Genomic DNA, 23,352 nt, shown 5'->3' on the forward strand with positions numbered 1-23,352 from the left:
CCCGCTCCACTTCCCACCCCTGCCACCCTTCCCTGCAACCCCAACCCACCCCACACCAGCCTTCCCTTGGCCTCCTCGGTGTTGATGATGCCCCCCACTGCCGGTCACAGGCCCCTGGGCTGTCTGTGTGTGTTAGTGAGGTGACACTGCTTTATGGTGAGTTGGTGTGACAGAGCAGGGGCAGGCCGACGTGCATGTGACAGTGACTTCCGCTGTCCTACCCCAGTAAAGTATTATCCAGAGTTTTCTGCCTCCACCACGGACCCTTACTGTGTCGACTGCAGACCTGACCTGCGGGGATTGTTAGATCTCCGTGCCCATCAAGACAGCTCACACTGAAACATTAGTTATATCGCACTTTCATACACCAGGACACTATTTCTATCATGTGTGTCATTCATATGAATGGCAATCAAGGAAAGAACTGCAGGCCTGGTAACGCAGATGCCTAAGCCCTGCAAGTCACCTCCGTTTGGTCTCACCATGCCACCGCCCCGGCTGCAGCCTGCAGTTCCTCCATAGGATAGGTCACACTCGGTGCCTGTGCCTGCTGATTGATTAAGTTTCAAGGAGGAGTTCAAGAATCCCCCTTAGATCACCAAAGCACAAAAAGATGGGAAGAGAGTGAGATAGAGAGGGGAAGAGACTGAGAGAGGGAGGTGGAGGAGCAATAAATCATGGTGTGATTTTCTCTTTTTGCACGCCACTCCTGTGATTAATGACACAGCGCTTTAGGGCCTGTCAGCACATCTAATTGGAGAACATCAGTCATCATTAACATGGCACACTAAGGCCGAGCCAGTAACACACCCTGACCCCCACTTCACCAACCCAACACCACCCAAAGACAGCAGCAGAGGTCATTCCCCATCCCTGCAATCGCCCACCAGTACTCCTCCATGTGAATCTTGATTCCTCCCACGATGACCCCTTTCAATTAAGGCTCTACCACTGCACTGAAAATCCTGTATTATTAGGGAGATATAAAAATAATTCAGTTTTAAGGAAGGTAAGTGATTGGCGGGCTCTCTTATCCAAGCCTTGTCTCCTCTGTTCCCTTATCCTGTACCCTGTACCTGTTAATTTCTCCTCTTTTACTATACCTTTGATATAAAAGTACAATGTCATGTTTCATTTTAAGTCTAAACTGCCATGTGCTGAAGCATGTCCAGTGCACTCGATGAAGATTTATTTTATTTATGTCACTTCACTTCAACTACCTACCAGCCTCCTTTGGGTGGGTAATTAGGCAGATTTGAATGTGCTTTGAAAGCATTCCTCTTTGGATTGTCCTGTCCTGAACAATATAACATGTATTTCTGCAAAAAGACAAGATCCCCCACATGCCTCATCCCCCAAAAAAGATTATAACGTACGCTTCAGCAGGGAGTAGACAAAGTGTCTTGCATGAAAATGCAAATATTCTTTGATCTGCCTGATTCCACTTTTATGCCAATACCTCTGTCTGGTAGAAAAATATTGTCAGTCATTTCCCTAGGTAGTGATTTACTTCGAGGACAACAATCAAATACATAAATATTTTTAATGTAATAAATGTTTTTCAGTTGTGTAACACTACATGTTAAATATGTGAAAGCGACTGACCGATTGAAATGTTATCTGAATGAATCTTTGTTTAAAGGGCTGTTTTGCTCTATCTCAGTCATTCTTGTTGTCTTTCAAATAAACACCCCCCGCGCACACACAAACAGGATAATAAGTGACATGTTTCAGGTTAGCCCTGGTTGGCTGAAGGCGGGAATGAAAGAACCTTCAAAATGTCATCTCTGGCCTCTTTAGCCTTTAATTAAACCTTGACAACTGAGAGATAAAATTAACAAATTGGGTAATGAATCGAGCAAAACAGGTGGTAGATGGTTGAAGAAAATCAACCAATCAGTCTTTCCTGCGTGGATTTATTCAGCTCCTAATTAGACGCTGCCTTGGTTAATTATGATTGGGCTCTTCGGTAGAAAGAAAAAAGAAAAACCTCCCTGCCCGACATTGACAGAATTAGTGTCAGGCTGAGTGATAAACAAACACCTCAACCTCACAGTTAGTGATGTTGAAAAGCCAGCAGCCTTAACCTAATCAGGTTTATTATTAATGGAAATATCTCAAGCCCTTTCAAATTTACTTCTCCACAGTTTACGGTGCCAATAAATCTATATAAAATAAGCATTAATCCCAAATTGAGGGTATCACATTGTTTAACGACTACATTTTTTTTCACCAAAGCTCTGTTTTGTAAAATAACAGCAATATTAAAAATAGGCGCCACTGTTTTATTTTTCAGCATTTGTAGTCAACAGTACATTTTATTGCCTTTGTGTTCTTTGGTATCATTACAATCAGAGTAATATTTTATTATGAAGCTAAAAGCACATATGACCTGGAAACAGCTATTCATTTTTATATTTTCTTTTGCTCTGAAAGCTGCTATCCTTTTTAGTCATTCCCATTCTACAACGTGTACAAAGTAAAAAATAAATAAAACATCCATATTGGAGGGCAACGTGGTGGTTAGCACTGTTGCCTCACAGCAAGAAGGTCGTGGGTTCAAACCCCAGTTGCCCCGGCCTTTCTGTGTGGAGTTTGTATGTTCTCTCCAGGTACTCCAGTTTCCTCCCACCATCCAAAGACATGCAGGCTAGGTTAATTGGTGTCTCCCAAATTGTCCTTAGGTGTGAGTGGTTGTTTGTCTGTATGTGGCCCTGCAATGGACTGGCGACCTGTCCAGGATCCATATTGGATTAGAACAACAGGGAAAGATTAGATTATCACTGCTCTAACATCTTTACGTTGGTTTACTGCTGATTACAAATGTATTTAGATATTTAAAGAACAAAATGTATTTAAATGTCTTTAGCCTTGCGGTTGCCAGATTGCAGCCTCAGGTCAAGTCCCAAAGGTGTACACTAAAAACAACAGGCAGAAACTAATTAAAAGAAATCTCATCTAACCTGATTTATATAAGGACCCTTTTAATAAAACTAAAATATCAGTAAGTTCTTGCCTCACAACGTCTCACATATCCAGATGAGCTGTCTGTTAATGAATGCCTCCAAAAGTGTCTCTGTATCACTTATTTGTTGTTTTTGTGAAAAAGTAATGTTCACTTTTTTTAACCAGTCTTGTCGACTACACATTTAAATTAACCAGATTTTTCATAAATATCTCCCATTGTTAAACTTGCTAAGCTGCAAGTTTAAGTACTTGCTAACATATTTCTTTATGATCATATCCTGTATTATGATGATGTAAGAGTTTTAGAAATGAGACATTTCTAATGAACTGGTCTCTTGTCATAACACTGCATTGTTCCTCTTGTTGACTTTCAGTGGGACCTCGGCACAACTATCCCCCCGCTCGTCCCAACAACAGCTTGTAATTGCATTTTAATAGTCAATTAAAGTTGGCCCATCAATCAGTTTCTGCTGTGGACAAGGGGTTTTGATTTAATTTCTCCAAAAAACAAACAGTTTTTATCATGTCAGATCCAATTAATCCATGCTGCTTTATTAAAATGAGAAGTGCATATTGAAGTTGCAAATCTGCTGCGCTCAAAGATTTATTTTGAATTCAAATTTTGCTCCTCAGCAGTCAGAATGCATGAGGAGTGATCAGAGATGTGAGTTTTGTTTTACAAATATTCCATGAATTAAGGCTAATGAAGGATGACTAATAAAGGAAGAATGGTGGAAACATGACGCCAGACTGTGCTGTGGGCTACTTCTGTATGGCAGTGTATCAAAGTGCTTGGTGCATGACCACACATTAATTAGACTGTGTTTGTTTAAGAAATGCTCAACCATAAGTCGACCTCCTACATGTTCATTTTTGAATGTTGATCTGTAAATGTGACCTATTTTCTAAGGATGCGTCTGACAAGGTTTTAGTGAGCGCTCTAAGGAAACGCACTGAAATCAAATCAAGAATAAGCTAATAAACTGAGCCGGAGAGTAGGGTTATATCTTGCTGCCATTTTACTTCACATCGCACAATCACTTCCTCCTGTGGGAACAGGCACAGATTGTACTCCATTGATTACTTTTCAAGATAAAAAGCTTAAATGCCAGTTTGACTTTTTTTTAATCTTCTGGCTTTCTTTGATATCTGACACTTTCCTAATGCAATGTGTGTGTCAGGCTTTCCCATCATGTACAATGGCCAGATTGAGAAGCTGTAAAAGTGCCACAGCGAATAAGAAATATGCAGCATGAGCACTGTTTTGTGTTTGAAAAATCACAGGGAAGAGAGAACAAACAGTCTGCTATGAAATATGCTATCATTTGAGTGGGTGGGAGACTAAACAGTGATTAAGTGGTGTCTGTTGCTAGTTATTGTTGGGGTTAATTTGTATGGCACCTCATGTGTCTGTGATAGTCATCTCGAGTACTAATGAGTCTCTGTGTTTGGTGTCTGCTCTGATACCTGCTGTTGTTCTCTGATGAGAAGGAGAGTATAGAACCACCCAAATCTAAAGCCAGACAAAAGGTGGAATAATTGCTATTTTTGTGCTTAACATTATCCAAATGCTGCGTTACTTTATGTATGAGTCAGAGAGAGAGACAATGTACTGTATGTACCAGAGCCACAGATGGGCGCTGTAAAGCCACAATATGGGAGGTGACAGAATGCAGTGCTATATTTGCATGTTTCCCCTGTTCTTCTGTCCACGCATTTTTTTTGTATGCTCACTCAAATTTGTGTGTGTGTGTGTGTCTGTCTGCGTGCGTGTGTGTGTGTCTGCAGGCGGAAGATGGAGAAGAGGAGAACCCGCTGGAGAGCTCGTTGTCTTTGGAGCTGGAGTTTGTGGACGCTCCCAATTTTAAAAACAAGGTCAACTACTCTTCCAGTGCGGTCCAGATTCCCACAGACATATACAAAGGCTGTAAGTGTACAAGAATACTTACTTTTTCGTTTTCTGCTGGAAGGCTGATTGTAAAGTAAAATTGTATAGTGCAAAAGTGCTCTGGGAGAATTGTGTCATAAATAAGAGAGCTGCCGATCAAAAGAGTTCATGTACTGAAAAAGCCACTATAGTTAAAAATGACACACCTGCTGCAAGACCTCTGCCATACTTACTGTTGCGTGAGCTCACACTACATTTCCTTTTATGTGGCCAAAAATCTGCATTGTAAAAAAAAAAAGGAAAAAAGTATTGCACTCAATAATCACATAGAAAATGGCTCTGAAATTCCTGCAACAAGCAGCATATGGTATTAAACACTGACGGAGCTTGACCTTAGCTGAGTTGTTCCATGAAAGGACCAGTGAAACAGCATTTAGAGCGTCTTGTGACATATTTCTACGTGAGAAAACAGAATTATAAATATCATTTTGAGAGACATTTAATCAGAGATTGTTCAGGGATTTGCCTGGATTGCATGAAGTTTCTGGAGAATCAGAATGAGGGAAGAATTAATGCTGTACACCTGAATATGATATGAATGTTGTGCAAGAAGAGAATTCATATATTAAGAAATATATGAATATAGAATATACATATAAATTTACATATTTGACATACACCAAGAGATGACACATACCTAGGAATTTTCAGTGGGTCTTTAAAGCATGTTTTGTATGCAACATAATAGAGAGATTATTGCAGTTCTACCTGTATCGCACATGTATCAAGATGTCTCCTGGTTTTCATACAGACCTGCTGGGCCGTGTGGATAGATGACAGTTTTCTGTTGACTTGACCTCTGCCCTGTCTCTCAGTATGTCCGCTCAATCTCTCCCTCTGTTTATATCAGCCAGCACTTAAACAAACCTAACATGATTTTAGATGACAGACGGTCTCTCGCACCAGATCCATACTGTATTTTTGTTTTCTGCATGGGCATGGTCTCCCCCGCTCGTGGGCCCTGCACATCCTGCCTGGCACCATGCTTCCCTGCGGACATAACACCCTCCTTAGTGTGCAGCTGCCAAATGGACAACAGGAACACATGTACCTTCCGGGACCCTGATTTTACTTGGCATGTTTCCTCTGTTATCCACCTCTAACCTTTTGGACACTCTTCTGCCTGGCTCTTTAAAGACTCAAAACCCAGAGCATGTGCAGACAGACAGCCATTTTCACAGTGGCAATTTTTTTGTTCTGTTATTGTCTAGCTCTCCGCCTTCTCTGTTGAACAGGCAGTGTATGGCACCTGTCTGTAACAATGGCCTCCAGCTGTGTCTCCAGACAAATCTTGTCAGAATTAGACACTCTTGGTTCAGGAGGAGATGTCAAAGGCCACAGCTAACTTACAATGGAGCAATCAGGCCTGCACATTGTTCCCAGAGCCATTTTGTGCCAGCTCTGGTTCCCCTGTCTGAAGATAGGAGTCAGAGAATAAAGGCCTCTTGATTGAGCCTGGTGGAGACTAGAAGAGTAGAGGGGTACAGGGCATGGGAATTAGTTTTTTCATTTCTCTTCTGTGGAAAATGTTTACTATTGATGTTGTTTAGTTAGCTCCCATTGCGCGGTCTGCTGTGCTGAGATTGCCAACTGCAGATTTTGTGCCAACTCCATTATGAACATGTGTACTGTGCTTTAGTCGTTGGTGGTAAATAAACAGTGTTGAAAAACATGTTGCTGCCCAAATGTAGAGTCATTCTTAAAGAGGAAATGTAGATATTAGAAATGTCAAGATTGCAATGCAATGTAGACAAAGTTGAAGTTAAACCGACTTTACACATCAGAGTCTGTTTACAGGTCTTGGGGGTACTCCCCAAAGTACTGCCTATGTGAAAAAAAGTTGTATTCAGCCATTTGTTGCTCCAGAGGGCACTGTGTGAAGTCTATAGGCAATAGAGTGTTGGTTGGGGTTGAAGACTAGCCGCTCAAGGCTACATTAGCCACTACTAGCATAACACACAAGAAAGCCCGATGGTTGAGTTGCATTGTGGGTCATATAGTTTTTGACAGGGAAGAAAAACGTGTGGAATAAAAAGATATGTCTGGTTCTGCTGCATCGAATTTTGATCCTTTTTTTTTATTGTCCGTCGCTGATTAACAATGTTATGGGAGTGCAATGCTAAACTGGTGAAGTACTCTTTTATCTAACTTATCGTACAGGAATGTACATCAACATCATGTAAAGGGAGCTGCGTTTGCTTTAGAGAGATGGTGAAAGGCGATTGTTATCTGTATATGGTGTTCTGCTCTACTCCCACTAGTGCAGGGTGGCAGGGAGAGGATGTCTGAGGAAAGTAATGTGGGCGGATTGTTGTCCTCTGGGTCTGGAGAGGTCTGCATCTACAGTATATCTATGGGTTTAAGATTAGCAGGAGAGAAGCAGTGTGAGTGGGTAGCTTCAGCGTTCGTTCCTCGGGGAAAGCCAAAGGAAAGGCAGAGAAAAGACAACTGTGGGAAGAATGGAGCACAGTCCAAAGTACAGCACAATGATCAACAGTTATTTATTAGCACTCATGCTCTGTGATGTTGGAGTAGCTTGATTTGTATACATTGTTAATGCACTAAAGAAACTGAAAATGGCAGCATGAATTGCCAGTCACAGCAAAATGGGTGTCCTTCGAGATGGAGTGAGATAGAGGCACAGATAGAAGGAAAGATAGAAAGAAAGGGGGTGAGATGAGAGTGAAGGAGAAGAGACACTTTAATAATAGAAACCAGTTAGAGCAACAAAAAAAGCATTTTCTTTTTTTATTGTGATCCTTTCAGCAGCTAAATGAGGCAGTGCATGCGTCCTGGTTTGATTTGTCTGCTAGGCCCCATGTCCGTTTATTGAGATTGAGAGTGTTCCCTGAGCGCAGTAATGAACCATTTTATGATTCATTATCCCACTGCTGATTCCTACTGCCAAGTCTACAAACTTTCTAATTAGCTTAGGTCAAACATTCATACAGTTTTCTTCTAATTATCATAGCTTATTACAGAATGGACATTGCAACAGAGCCACAAAGGAATAAATTGATGTGGGTGGTGTCGTCTACGGAGAAACAGGTTTTATTCTCCCAGTGGATGTTACAGAAATGGTGAGGAAGAGGCAAGGATTTGCTGAATAATTGCAGAGGAAGGGCTCTGGTTATATAATCTTTTAAAGTAATCACTGAAAAATAAGGATGAAAACGGCGAGGGAATATTCTTTGGTGACTATTTTGTAGATTCAGTGGAATCTCGCTGGTAATTGGACCGAGTTTCCCGCTGTAGATAGAGGGTAGTAAGCCAGATTGGGTCATTCTACAGTTGCATGAACATGATAATGTGTTGAATATTTACACAAATCAGCCTTTTTAAAAAGGGTGGTAATTATGTGTGTATAGTGTACATGTGGTGCATGCCTACATTAGTGTTTGTATGAGAATAAGCAGCCAGTGTTCCCAAGGAATAAAGAAAAACAGCAGTGAATGTGGGAAGTCCTTTCATTAAATTTGAAGTTTTTAAATCCGCTGTATGGGGCGCCTTTTCCAGCAGCCTAACGTCATGTTGTCAGTTTGCTATTGTAGTCAGGCACAGTGAGAAACGTGGTTGTCAGAAATGAATGGCGAGGACTGGCTAACTGTGTGCGCAGATGAAAGAGCAGAGCTTAAATGTTTTGCATGGAGCGATTAATCCAGCCTCCACACGCACACATACACACACCACAAGCAACATTATCACCCTTCCCTATATTTGCTGTCCAGTTGCTCCAGCTGCTGCTCCTCCCTTAGTTTTACAACTTTACATGTTTTAGGGTACTAATGACAAAACTAGGGTTAATTTACATATTACCAACATTTTCCAAGGCATACCATCCCTTTGTAGATTGATTTTCTACCTTTTATGCCGCCATTTTTTCCATGTTTAATTCAAGGATGCTTCAGGACTTCCCAGACTTAGTCCAGCAATAAATGATTTCACACGTGGGGGCAGTGGAAAAATTATATTAGCACAACACAAACAAGTGAGCCAGCTTTCACACCCAGTTATCAACTTGTTAGCAAACAGTTGCTTATTCACACATCCAGCAGATACGGAGCAACATTAGCATTCTTCTGGAGTTATGTTGCTGTTGCTCCTATTAATAGAAGTCCAGTATACATTCTCCGTTTAGTCTTTGGTCTTCACCGACTCCTGAGAAAGATATCTGGCTCTTTCGCTGCTAAATGCTCCACTGTGTTCACCAGCTAGTTGCTGACTTGCTGTCTGTCTACCATATACCGCTGGGCAGGTGGTGTAGAAATGCAGGGTTGATGATGAGAGTGAACCAAAAATCAAAGCAAGAAAATGTTCACTGTTGTGAAATACCTATCTCGAACCATGAAGGAAATTAAGCTAAAAGGTTATGCTTTGGAGAGAGGTCAGCATTAATGTAAAATATAAACAATGTGTAGGCTAGGCAATAGGCTAAAACACTTAATTATGTATGACTTCACAACAAGCGAGAGAAAAATCCCCAAATCAGTGCCTAAACCAGCAGCAAGCTTGTACTCTCTTGCCCTTTGAATGTTAGCCTCCGTTTTGCTACTACACTGTCTGGTCTGTGGTTGGATCCCCTCTGGGAAGCTCCTGGCAAAGAATCATCCAGTTCACCTTTTGTAAAGTTCACCTTTTGTAAAGGTGAACTGAGCAAATTACATGGGGTGTATGTAATGTGCAGTGGAAAATTGAATGCAACAGATACAGCAGATAGAAAGCCAATGCAGTGTCGTATAAGATTTGAAAAGAAGAGAAAGATTTGCATCTGCAGGATTTCGTTTGAGTGGAACTACCTCTGAAGTCTCTCATCTTGTTTAAAATGGATCTGGAGAGAAGTCCTCTCGCCTGGTACTGTAGGGACAAAAGCAACTTTTGATAGACAGACTCAGGTCTGTTCACAAAAGGAAGGGGGAGTGATAATGATAGGGATGAGAGTTGTGCTTTGTTACTTAGTCGAATTAGGTGCTGTGGCTCCAATTAGCGAATGCTCCCACTTTCATGTGTGCTACACTTGTCATCTTAAAGTTATACGCTGTGAATCTTGAGATTTGCTTCAGCCGTATGTAAAATCTTGTCGTTTTGAGTGTCTTGTGTTTGTGCACATACATTACATGCAGCCTGTATTCGTTTCACACACCCCAGGTTCCTTCCAGTGAAGGCAGCTTCCCTGTCAACCAACTCACGCCACACTGGAGATCAACTCAGCCCCTCTCAACATCAAACCAGATTTAAATGTGTGGAAAAAAAGCAAAAGTGATTTGGGAAAAAGAGAAAGAAAAAAGAAAAAGTGTGAAAGTGCAAAATAAAAATGAAAAGAAAGCGATAGAGAGAGGGGGGATAAGGGAAATAGGATTAAACCAAAAGTTAAACCAAAAGAGAAGAAAGGCAGTATAAACACTGCGGGCTATATTTCTGTCTTTACTTTACAGACTCCATCTTTCTCTCTCTGCCCCCCACCCATCCACCCCTATAGTGTGTGCCCAGTGAAGGGGCACTATCATTTACCCGCACACTAATTAGAACAGTCAGCACAGCAAACTCCTCTTCACTCACCACCAGGCTCACAAATTACATTTCATGTGTTTGTTATTTACTGCGGCTCTTTAATTAGAAAAAATATGTGGAAGAGCTCTCCCTTCTGTCTTATTCTCTATATTGAATAATCATACCTCCTCAGAGAAATTTACATACGTCTCCCACACTTTCTGAGATAACATTTAGCAAAACCTCAATGGATAATTCATACTACATGCTATTCCTGAGTGAAACTGCTGGAATCCTGCACATGGATATGAATTAAAATGAGTTAATGCTGCTTTCTTGGAGACTGTTATGTCCATCCAAATTAGGCTATACAGTATCTTCTGGACATTTTTATTTTTTTTCTCAACCAAAGCTACAAAACACACTTTTTTTTTCTGGGAAGGCTTAGACTTTGTTTTAGCTCGCCTTTGTGGATGTGTGAGCTGCTGCCAGTTCCTGTTGCCGCCGTTTCCTCTGCAGGATGAAAGGTTTAAGGTTCAGGCTCTTTAACACTCAGCCAGGCCACAAAGCAGCCATGAAAGAAGAGGAAAGGAGTAGATACGGAGCGGAAACAGGAGAGAGGGGAGGTGCAAAAGGAATTGGGTTGAGAGTACAGAAAGACACAGAGAGGGAGGTGGTACATGCAGATGTAGAGACGTAGGTTTGTAATGACCTCGAACTGTGCGTGAAAGTGCGGGTTTATCAAAGTGCTTGTTTACAGTGTCGGTTCATTTAAATTACAACAAGAACATTTTCTCACTTATCTTTAGTGTTATTTGAAAACTGCTCCTAGTGAGGTCGTCCAATTATCCAGCGTAACTGGGCCACTGTCGCTGGAAATAATTTCTGCTGTTTAATTTGGCAAATGTCACTTTTCAATGCTTTGAGCACCATAAACAAAGTTCTTTTCTCCTCCATTGTTTCAGAATCTGGAAAAATCTTAATTATCAGCACGGCTGAATAGCCAATAAGAGTAAGTGAGAAAATTAAATAGTGAACTGACCCAGCAAGTGAAATGACCAATGTGTTTCTACTATAATCTTCTTACTCGATTTTACTTCCAAAAATTGTTTGGGAAGCTATAAATTGTCAGTGAATTATAAACGATGGCAACTCCTCATTTTTATGCATTAGCTGAACATACAGTGTATGAGAAATAGCCTTCCCGTAAAGACGCGGCTTTGGGAAAAATAAGCACTCTGGAGAGCCACTTGCTAAGATTCAAAACAAGCTGTATTTCTCTCAGTTACCCCACCTGTCCGTGTAATGTCACCTGTATGTCAAAGTAAGTAGAATTGAACTACAGCAAGACTTAGTCGCTCTGTTTAAAAAGTAGACTATGTAAACACTTTAGGTTTAGGCGATGGTAAAGGTTATGACTCATCAAAGAAACTTAGCTAATAGCTGTGGCTCCATCACCGTTATGGATTTCTTAGGATGGACCACTTGTGTTCCACTGTGATCTATTACAGGCCACTGTGCCCTTTTTTTCCTTTTCCGTTTGTACAGTCAATGCATAAACCTATTTATATAATGTTGGATTAATACAGGGCATAAGGAGCAGATTGGTTTGGATGGCTCTTCATCTCGGGTATATCACTGTTAGTAATGTGTATGAGTGATTGGGTGGTAGGAGTTGAGAAATGATCTCATGCAGAGATACTCCATAAATCCCACTCATTATTGTTTCCTTACTTGGTGTGCAGTCTTGCTCCATAAAGGGGCAAAGCCAAGGGTGCTCTAACTGTCAGGGGAACGGCGAGCTGATGAATTACCTTTTAAAGATATCAGAGAGAGGCGCGATTTTCGTGAAAGATGAGCCCAACACGGCGCTCGGAGGCCCTGTCTGCCTGTGTGAGCATATTTCCCCCCCAGGGGAAATTTGTCTTTTTATCAACTGTCCCGAGAAGTCACAGCCTAGCCTCACTGAATAAATCAAAGAGAATTAGTTTGCTGTGTTCTCTTATCTCTGATGTGCCAGTTTCTCTGTGGCGATCACCTGCAGATGTGTGTTTCTGTGTGTGTGTTTGCAGAGTTGGCCTGACAGTAAAGGTGGCTCACATCTCCATCTGACTGGTTTAGTTTCAGATGGCAACATAAACACACATACACCATGGTCCGTCTTATTACCCTTGATTGAAAGACCAAGACTGAGCAACACTTCCTGCCACCATCAGTAGATATGTCATGCACACACAAACTTTCAGGAAACGCACTGTAGCTGCGGCTGATAATCCTTCTTGCATAGCCAGAGTTTGTTTGACACCTTGATGTTAGTCAAGGTAGCTGAGATAGTTTTAAACAGAGGTTGCAGGGTGTCTCTTTGCCCTTGGCCTGTCTGGGACACCTATCATTACAGACCCAGTGCCTCTCCAGATAAGAGCACCCAGGACTTCACAGCACACAGGCTGCCGCCGCAGCAACCTGCTGTGATAGCTCGTGCTTAAAGGATAATACTTTTTACACATTAATCAGATGGCTTTTTGACCACAGAGTATTGCACATCGCCAGATGAAATTGAAATGCATGGTTTGGTTCCCTGATAATCTCCACACAAACATCAGTAGAATATAGCCACTGGTCTCGCTGCAGTGAATCGGGAGTCATGGGAACGACTGCGGCAAGTTTGAAAATTCTTGGTCAAAATGGCAGTGACAGCGAGAGTCTCACTGATTTCTCTCTCTCTCTCTAGTTCCCTCTTTCTAGTTCTTCAGACCATCTGGATTCCTGGCAAATGTAAACACTGTCTTATGAGAAACGGAAGATAAAGCTGTTTTACTTTCTAATTCTGGCAGAACGCAATTACGTTTGCAGCAGAAATGTCCCTGGCACACATTCTTCAGGGATGAGTCGTCAGATAACCACACAAGAAAAAGCTGACAAAGCGTTGGATTTGCAAGATAGAGAATATTGTTTTCCAATCAATCAAAAGTGATGTTTTGCAACGATGGTGAAGCCTAAGCTGCCTTCACAACTCCAGCTATACAACCTGTTTTTCACCAGCTAGCTGTTCCCCTACTAAGCAAAGGACAAAGGTGGTCTGACATTGTTACAAAATATAAAAACACTTAAATTCTTTGACCTCAATCATGTCTTAGATTCTGCCGGTTGCAATTTAGGAGTTTAAAATGAAGCTTGTTTAGTGGGGTTTTTTTCTCTCCTTCCCTCATGGGTGAGAAATTGCCTTTTTGAGCTGTGAAAGCAGCCACTCATTCGTGTTAATTTCTGTGTTGCTTTCCATCAATCGTCCTCCCCCTCTCTCTGAGTTTTTATGTTTATCCCCATCTGTAGGGCTGCCTCTAACCTCCTCCATTCTTCCTTTGTGTTTATGTCTATGAATTTTGAGAAAAACATGTTGAGGAGCTCCCTTTGGTGATGGCAGCAATTTGGCTTTCATATATTCCTATCCTCCAGACACTGCTTAGTGCTGCTGTAGTGAGTGTGCGCACGTGTGTGTGTGCGAGCGTACGTTTGTTTTACAGGATGCTAGAGAGTAATGAAACTCTCTTGTTTTGAGCTACGCTTTTAGAGAGAGAGTTTGGCGACGTGGAACTGAGCATTTGGCTGAAAATATAAAAAAACAATATTATGATGTTTAGGTACACTCGTGAATGTGATTATTCAGTGTTTCAGTGTCAGAGTGTTTCAGCTTACAGTAAAGGAGGTGAGCAATGCGTCATTAAGCATTGCTTACCTCTAAAAAGACAGCTCATCGAAGGCTGAGCACTAGATAATGGTCGTTTACTTGTGCAAAATTCAAACAAGGAGTTGAAAAAAGCAGGACTTGTCAGTTCAGAGGCTTCTCCAGCTTTGGTTGGCTGAGTAATTAAATCAGAGAAGCGAGTGAAATTCTCCTCAGCCCAGTGCCTCGTCTTGTTTCGTCTTTAATCAGGTGGCTATTAAACCTCTGCACTCCCCATCTTCTGACTTCAGCTTAGCTATTAAACTTAGACTGAAGGCATGTGTGTGCGTGTGTGTGTGTGTTTGGAGGCATGATGTTTCCTGTTGTAAGGATAGAAAAAGCAAAGAAACAGGAGGACAATTTAAATACAATATAAGTTACAAGAGTCTGAGGTGGGCAGGAAACAGCACATGCTGACGTGGTCGTAGTGTTATTCCACCATCACCAGTAGTGTGTTATTCCACTTCTTGTTGACTAGATGATGAATACCTCTCTCCACAACCATAAATCCATTTCACACAGTACCACTGACCTGTGAGATATATCTGTGACCCTGCGTTTTAACTCAAAACGCACACGTTGACGCATCAAGCTGCACATGCACAAGCAGGCCAGTACTTTTTTTCACCCCTTTCTCCTCTCTTCTCCTCCCAACACGTTCATGGACATTTTTAGAAACTGTTTGGATTTCGCTGATATCAAAAATTCAGAAGTGGCTTCTGCCTCTACGTGCTGCGAGTGACATATGACCTCCTCCAAGGTCATCTCAGATTCCTCCTCTGGACTCCTCAGAGATCCCACAGATTAGACTGATGCCCTGCTCAGATGGCTACCGCCGGCCGAGCTGCCTGCATATATCCATTCTTATGTGCTCAGCTTACTGCTGCTGGCACGGACAAGGTTGTTCAGCAAGGAGAGCTGACCTTTGGGTTACTCACAGAGAAAACCTGGTGTTTTGCACTTTGTTTACACTATATTTAGTCCTCATTATTTGAGTTATTGATTTAAAAATCAATTTATATACGTGTTTAATGAAACGTGAAAAAAATCAATAATGCAAAACTGGGTTGAAATCAGATTATAAAAAGCTATTTTCAGCAACTGTAGTTTAAGCCTTTATTTTTTCCTGACTTACTTTGAGGGACTATGGCATATAATCAGCAACTCATTTACATTTCCTCTCTATTTTTATTTCTTTTCCTATAACCAGAAGCATATTCTGAGTTGTGCTCATCACAAGACCTAGTTATTCTGAAAACTTTTTTATTTAGATTTATAGTGTCCTATTAGGTGAAAAACTGTTGCTTAAACTTTATCTTCTCCATTTTTCTGTGTAAACTGCTCAACCAGAAACCAGTGAGACTTCATTATATTTGCCAAGTCACTATTGGCAGTCTGATTGTGTGTGTTCCTACAGCTCCAGTCATCCTAAATGAGTTAAACTGGACCCAGGCGCTGGAGAGGGTCTTCATTGAAAACCGTCGGGAGGACAGCTCTCTGCGCTGGCAGGTGTTTGGCAGTGCCACAGGAGTGACACGATACTACCCAGGTAGGCCACAGGGTACTGAGTCAACAGTCTGCCTTATAACTCTTGGCAAGATAAAGTCTAAATTGACCCTAGGGCCCCTCAGCTGCAGAACATTGGCAATCTCTTATCAGATGGCTGTACTGGTAACTCGATAGACAGAATGAAATGATGATTACTTTGATCTAATCTGAAATATCCCTCAGCACACACTGTACAGCCTCTAACTTATTTTCTTGCTCTCTCCAGCCACTCCATGGAGGGCGCCCAACAAGATTGACCTGTACGATGTCCGCAGAAGACCATGGTAAGCGACCTCTTTCTCAGGAAGTCCATTCACGCATTCAAGTGTTTGGTCTCCGCATAATATTAATGTGATTTTTATTTCTTTTCTTCCACTGTTAATGCCTTCTGTCTTCCGGGGCAATAATGGTGAACAAATTGCACTGGTATTGTCCTTAACCCTGGATGCCCCATACTTCTGAATAATGTTGCTCAGAAATGTTCTTTCATCGTCCAAGAAACCAAGCTCAGGCCAGCTTTTAGTAATAAAATAATAAGAAGAGTTGCGTTTTGTATCAGGAAGTTTACTCACTGATTTGGGATTTACACACTCAGTTTAAGTTTGACTTTAACTTAGTAGCATCAACAGATATCATCAAGTGCATTATGGGAAGTTTATTAATAATAAGTTATTATTATGGGACTAAAATTTTGATAGCCCTAGATGTGTTAAATTCTTATATGTATTTGCCCTTTTAAAAGAATACATATTAAAAGTTTCTATACTAGTCCAGATGAGTATTGGTAGGCATGAGTTTTGGTCATCAGATGAGTTCAGCTGAGCGTTGAGAGTAAAGGGGATTGTGTAGCTCAGAGCGGACAGCCTCTAACCGATAAAAACAGCAGCACCAGTAGAGTAAAAGTGCAGAAAATTACAGAAATTTTACCTGTCATTGCAACACCTGTGTGCTGTCAGCAGCTGCACTGTCATGCTGTCTTAAAATGGTAACAAACTGTTGTGATCAGATCTGAGTCCACACACATGGTGTAAACACATTTGTTTTTTGCTTTGGGTGTTATTCCGGAGGGCTAATCTTGTGTCCGTACATGTTGCCACTGCACATGCCTTTTGTTGTTATATTTAAGATAATTTGAGGTCTGTTCATCCTAACAACCTTAAAAATTCTTTGCTCAGTGTTGGAGTGAAAAGGAGCAACCTACTTACATACAAGTGTTTTAAATTATTTCATGTACTTACTTTACCTCACTTCACTAAAATACTGTAAGCATCAATGCAGCTATAATAAAGAAAACTGACAATTACTTTATAGCAAACGAGTTTAAAAAAGGATATAATCTTTTAAATATTTTCCTAAACTGGCTGCCTGAGGCATATCTGCACATTAGAGGGTATGATTGTGGCCACATGTACAAAATAAAGGCTCTTAAATACAGCCTTGCATTGGGATTCCTGTACACTGTTTGGTCTCTAGCTGCTGTCAACCTTCTGTGCTCCTTCCAGCCCAGAGCTAAATAAAGGATATTGTTTAATGGAATGAGATAAAAACGTTTTCCTGACCTGTGTTTATCTCGGTAAGTGATAATGTTGATTGCATTGTTTGTTTTGCTATGAGGACAAAACAAGATAGGGGGCTAATGTTTTTGTTTAAAGTGCCCACCTTTGCCTGTAGTTCTCTGTGCAACAGCTGATCCCTGTACAGAGTGCCGGGTCGGGCGAGTGTGACGGGCTGGACAGAACTAGGCTGCACCGGGCCAAACAGTGCCTTCCCCCAAGCTTCCTGTCCACCCTTCCTCATTCAATCTACCTGCCACTGTCACATCAGCTTTGTGGCAGACCTGCCTGTTGCCTGGTTACAGGTTGGAGTGAAGTGGACATAATCATGACAGCAATGTTGATTAGACCTGACCCGCTTTTCCATCTCTGTCTCGGTCCCGCTCAACCTGAGTGGCTGTTTGAGGTCAGGCCAGGCTTGTCAGATGAAGTCAACGAGCTCAGACCAAACAAACCAAATACAAGCAAAAGAACCCTTTACACATTGAATTTGTATGAAACTCAACATTTAAAAAGATACACAAGCTTGACATCTTCAAATTTAGCCACGTGTGAAAGAGCTTGAATGCAGTCATCTTTCGAAATAATGTGGCATTTAAAGGCGAGGTTCAATTAATTGATTCACAAAAACATAGAAATTTGCTCCCATCCTAATTACAAAAACATATGAAATAAATACCCATGAAATAAAACTATAGACAAAAACAGAACCATCTAAACAACAATATAAAAACAAATTAAGATAAAAAACAAGTTAAAATCACAGTTTACATCCTCCTCACTTGAGCCAGAATTTTTGAGCCATGCAAATTGAAGGTATATTCAGATACAACTGAACTATTTGAAAATGATAGCAGGTTCTTATTGAGATGACACTACATTTAGATTGTACCTTTTAATGAGCCCACCATTTATCTATAGTACAATCATCAGACGGGGTGTTCCCTGAACAACTAACACCAGTCTCAAGTCTCGTTAGTGCTCCATTGGCACAGTACCTAAGTATATACATGAAAAATGTTGTAAAACACAAGGCACTGTGTAGCAGGCCAAGTTAAAAACAGCAATCCTGTCTCTGATCCATCAGCCTGAAACCAAAGTACACCCGAGTTTAATTCTCTTACACATGTTTTGACATAGGGACTCTTCCCGGAGACAGGAAGGAACAAGGAAAGAGAAAGATGATGGGAATTCTAAGCGGCAGCAGCGTGTGTCACAAGGTTAGACAGAGAAAGGGGTGTATTTTTTTGTGCCAAGGAACACCTTGTCACCCCCCTGGTCCTCCATGTGTGTCACTTCTGTCGAGCCTTTCCTCATGTCAGAGCCTTCGACATTCCTGTTGCCCGTTGCTTAGCAACTTGTGCCCAGCCGCACTGAGTGGCGACGCCGTGGCAGGGAGTGTCATGATCTGTCAGGTCAGACTTGTGCGATTATAGTCTACATGCTGTCTCGCCAAACTAACGTCCTCTGGAGAGTGCGGCCAATCACGCATGTTACAAAACAGTCCTCTGCTGTTAGGTAAGCCCATCATGCGTGCTTATGTGACAGCAGGAGATAGCAGCGTCCGTCACAAGGACAGTAACACAAACAATGACATGAGAATTTACACTAGTCATACGGATCCTGTTGGTGTTAAAGTCAAACTGAAATTTGGATACTTACTTCTTTTTTAAAACAGTTTTTGACATGTTTCTGGAAACCTCATCAAAGCCTCAAAAGTCTGGTTGAGTGTTTTCCCATGGCAGCAGTTGAGTGACATCTGAGAGCCGACATTGCAGCGCCACCAACTTACGTGGCTTGTGGCTGAAGCACGTCATTTTGAATAGCCTGTGAAAATCGATACAAATCATTCTTAGCTTGTAACAGCAAACCGCTGAGGATGCTGAATTGAGCTAGGGTGTGTTTTATTTTATTACTTAATAATATAGCTTTTCATTTGTAAGAGAATTTTTTATTTTATTTTTATAACTTTAAAGTTACACAGTTAAGCTGTGCTGTTCAGTTTATATTCCACTCGTAAAGTGGAAGCTAGCAAGCTAGGCTAATTAGCCTCAGAAAATGCAAGCTAGCCAACGCCAATGTTAGCACTGATTTCCACTAAATGTTTATTATTTGTTCATGTTATTTCAACACCTAATGAGTCATTGGTAGCTCCCACACAGGCAGTGTTAATCCCGTGTTATACAAAGTAAGAGGGTGTAGCTAGTGTTAGCTGTCTCTCTTTCATGGGTCCAGTTGTGGTGATACTGTCAAACTTCAGCCCTGTAGCCCCAGTACTCCACAGTAGTAAGTTTCACAGTGATTCAGTTGTACGAGTAATGAATGAAGTAATATTGCAAAAAATAGTACCTACCCACACAGATATCAGACCAATTAAGTGACCAGTTCCGACATTGTCAGTTGTACCAAAAATTCACGCCCCCTTGAGAACAGTAATTTAGGGAGCACTACATGTCACTGCAGAAAAATAAGTCACTTTTTTGGGCAATTAAAGTTTTGACTAAATAAGTACACAAGTCAAAATGAAGGATAAAAACGCTTAAACGACATACAGGCAAAAATTATGATATCCACTTATGTATATATATATTAGTAAATAATATAAACACACACGGTCTCACACATCCTCCCACACACCTATCAACACTCCCCTCACAAACTCACAGATACATTAGATCACATGTGCTGATATGCCATATAGATACTGCAGCTTCACAAATACCACTATAGCAACTGGAATACACAGATGCAATCTCACGAACATGCTTCAGTAACATTTGCACTTACGCTGTCTCTGGGAAGAGTCATCGAGTCAAAGATGTGATTTACTATGCAGAGCTAAACTAGCGGCCAGGATTCATGGCCAGTTTGTAGCGTAACAGACCTGTAGCTTTTCCTGCAACGGTTGGATGGCAGCGTGGCTGAGCAGGTGCACCTCTGAGGAAAAAGATCGGAGGGCCGCCTGCCTCTACAGATGGGCTCTCTCCCCGTCTGCTCCCCCACCAACACCCCCAGGAAAATTAATGGTCCAGTCAACACATTTAATTGTCTCCAATTGCTCTGACATTAATTATTAACATTTGTCCATTATAATGTCTGTTCATGTTATCAAGGGAAGCGAAACAGAGGATGAAGTGAGGTAGAGGAAAAAGTGTGAGGGCAAAGAGAGAAATAACCAGAGACAGGCATGGAGTCCTGTTAGCCAAGCGTTACAAAGATCCCATTACATTCTAGGCCCACAACAGCATGTAGTCTGTATCACATATTGATTTCTTCAAAAAGTCAATCTAACCTCTTTGTAAATATTATGACTGCTGGTCAATCCTCGAAGCTGAGGCTCCCCAAAATACCATTCCCAATATCTGAAGCTTTGCATCCTCCTCCTTTCATTCTCTTCACCCCACTTCAGGGAGAAGCAGAGTCAAAAGAAAGACCAGTGTGTGTTATTTGCGAGACTGAAGGTGACACGAGGCTTTAGCAGCTTTAGTCTCCAAAAAATATTTGACATTTCAGTTTCAGCCAAAATGTGAGGGACACAGCAGGAGACGTTTTATTCCATCTCGCAGAGCAATAGTAACAGACTAACACTTGTCTGCTAATAATTGATGCTGATATATTCCGGTATGCATGATTAATTCAATATTCTGTACTTTTTTCAGAAAGGAAAGTGGTTGAAAATTTTAGCATAAAATTCTGTGTGCTTTTCTTCTAACCGAAAATATGGAAATGTGAATCATGGTACCAACACTTCCAATAATCAACAGAAAGTGGAATAAATAAACGGCAGACAACATCTCTTTCTCCTGCAGGCTCTCTGGGTGCCGTCCTCCTATATTTTTATCTTAATTCAATCTTTATTCGCCTGCCACATCCACAGGAGCACTAAGAGAGCAGCAGTCCATAAAATAATAAGCCCATCAGCACAACACAATCCACGCACACATGGGAGCACGCACAGGAACACACCTACATGCACACATACACACCCACCAGCAGTCTTGCCATGTTCTCCCGTACATCTACTGTACATGATGCATGCATATCAGAACTCACACTGTGAAGAAAGTTCACACATTACAGTCAACAACCACAAACACAACACAGATGGTACTATATAGGGCTGAACAATTAATCCAAATTGCAATATGGCTTACTGCAATTTTCAAATCACATGAGCATGCGCAATATTTGTTAAAGGTGATATGTGCGTCAAAATACCATTTTAAATCAAATATTGTCATGCTTCATATGTCCTGGCCTACACACCATGTTCTACAGACTCGAGAAAACATCTTTGATTGGTAAAGATCCCCTCAAAAATGATGATCATTTTAATATGTTTTTCGATGAAAATGAGAATAATGTAACAATCATCTCCTTCAATATCACAAATCATATTGCAATGTCAGTCATATATATATATATATATATATATATATATATATATATATATATATATATATATATATATATATACATAGTACTTATTATTTGGATACACTGGCCAATAAATGTGGTTCAAAACAAAACAACTGTGACATGAAACATGAACACACTTGCTGCTCCTGCACACTTACTGTAGCAGTCCAGCTCTCCATGGATCATGCTACATGTGTCTATGGCAAGTGTCTGAAATGTATGTACTTGATAATTCCTCCAATTTAAATGAAATGCACAACACTTTGTGGAATGGGGCAGGGTGCATAAACACAATCTCCTGAGAGAGTTAGCCCCCCCGGCACAGTTAATGTATTGATTTTACAGCGCTGCGCCATGATAAAACTATTTCATGAATTCCAATGAGACTCCTTTCACCAGACTGCTGCAAAAGGGGCAAAATACAATCACCACAACGCAGAATATGTCATTGTGTTCATTGCTTGTATAATGCATTTCTTTTAGATATATGGGTGATGGTGGCAGGTTGTGAGGGTGGGGTGACTGTGAATGTTGCTGCTTTAATCTCCCGTCATTTAGAGCAATACCTCGTTCCACCTCAGTGTAAAGAGCACATGTCTACTGCACACACAAATCAGGCTTTATCTTGATTGTACATGTTGTGATGTTATGAACACCTATATATACTTTTTTTTTCTGGGCATACAAGTCACTACTGCTGCTGTGGCCAGACTTGCTTTTTGATTTATCCAGTTGATAATATATATATATATAAAATAAAAAAAGCATTGGTCACTTAAACTCAGCCAATCACATGTTATTTGTAATTGGCATTACCTGACTTCTGTTACAGTGTGTGATATATTGCAAACTTTCATTTGATTATTTCCCTTATCAGTACATTTGGGAATTCTGGTAAACGTAGAGAATCCAAATCCACGCAACAATAATCCAAGCAGAGGAGAAAATAAATCCAAGAACATACAGGCAGGGTTGCGGGTACCACACGACAAATGATTTCAACACCAACAACGATGACGAGAACTGAACAGAACCTAAGGCAGTATATACTAAAGCACACCGCACACACAGGCTACCATAACACAGAACCTATAACTGCAACATGTGCAACATTAAAAAGCAATACATCTTCACATTTGAGAAGCTGGGACCAGCAAATGTAATAATATTTATAATAATTAATTCTACAGTGCTGTATAGGGGCTTGAATTTAAACACAAATTGTACAGTGTCTGTTAAAAAATGTTATTACCTCTTTTGTGTCACAGAATATCATTATTAGAAACGTGGTCACTTTTTTGTGTTTTTAGAGGCTTTCAGGTTTTACTTTATGTATTAAGGTCTATGTAGTTTAAGGACTAAATAACCTAATTTTGCTAGTGTATATTTTATATTTGTTGGGCCTTTGGCTGGACCTTGTCTTCTTGTTTGTTGGAATCTGGTTGGTTGGCTACCAGGCAGTTTTCGCATTGCCAACAATGTAGCCACTCCTTGTTCGGCATTTCATATATAATAGGTTATGAGATGTCAGGTTTCACTTGTACATGCTGGACAGGTATAAACAGGTGGAATTAATTCACAGCCAGTTGCACATCACAAGTTGGACTGTAATGAGCTGCTCGCAGAGTAAAGAACAACTGGCACACTCTCATATGTAAATGCAATAGTGATGTCTGAAATAAAGTGCTCTCAAGTTATGATGAGTCAGC

The 23,352-nt window shown here is 40.9% G+C and overlaps 1 protein-coding gene across 5 annotated transcripts in view; it reads left to right on the forward strand.

Moving 5' to 3' along the window:
• cacna2d2a (calcium channel, voltage-dependent, alpha 2/delta subunit 2a) overlaps positions 1–23,352 on the forward strand; it is a 156,992-nt gene that overhangs the window by 100,177 nt on the left and 33,463 nt on the right. For all 5 annotated transcript variants that reach the window (XM_038697010.1, XM_038697011.1, XM_038697012.1 and 2 more), the window contains 3 exons: positions 4,756–4,894; positions 15,541–15,672; positions 15,898–15,955. In XM_038697010.1, coding sequence (XP_038552938.1) covers positions 4,756–4,894; positions 15,541–15,672; positions 15,898–15,955 — 329 coding nt within the window. The remainder of the gene's footprint in view (positions 1–4,755; positions 4,895–15,540; positions 15,673–15,897; positions 15,956–23,352) is intronic.

Source organism: Micropterus salmoides, unplaced genomic scaffold, assembly GCF_014851395.1.
Source record: "Micropterus salmoides isolate LMB-PRFRI ecotype aquatic unplaced genomic scaffold, ASM1485139v1 Ms_hic_scaffold_4, whole genome shotgun sequence".
In the NCBI taxonomy this organism is placed as follows: domain Eukaryota; kingdom Metazoa; phylum Chordata; class Actinopteri; order Centrarchiformes; family Centrarchidae; genus Micropterus; species Micropterus salmoides.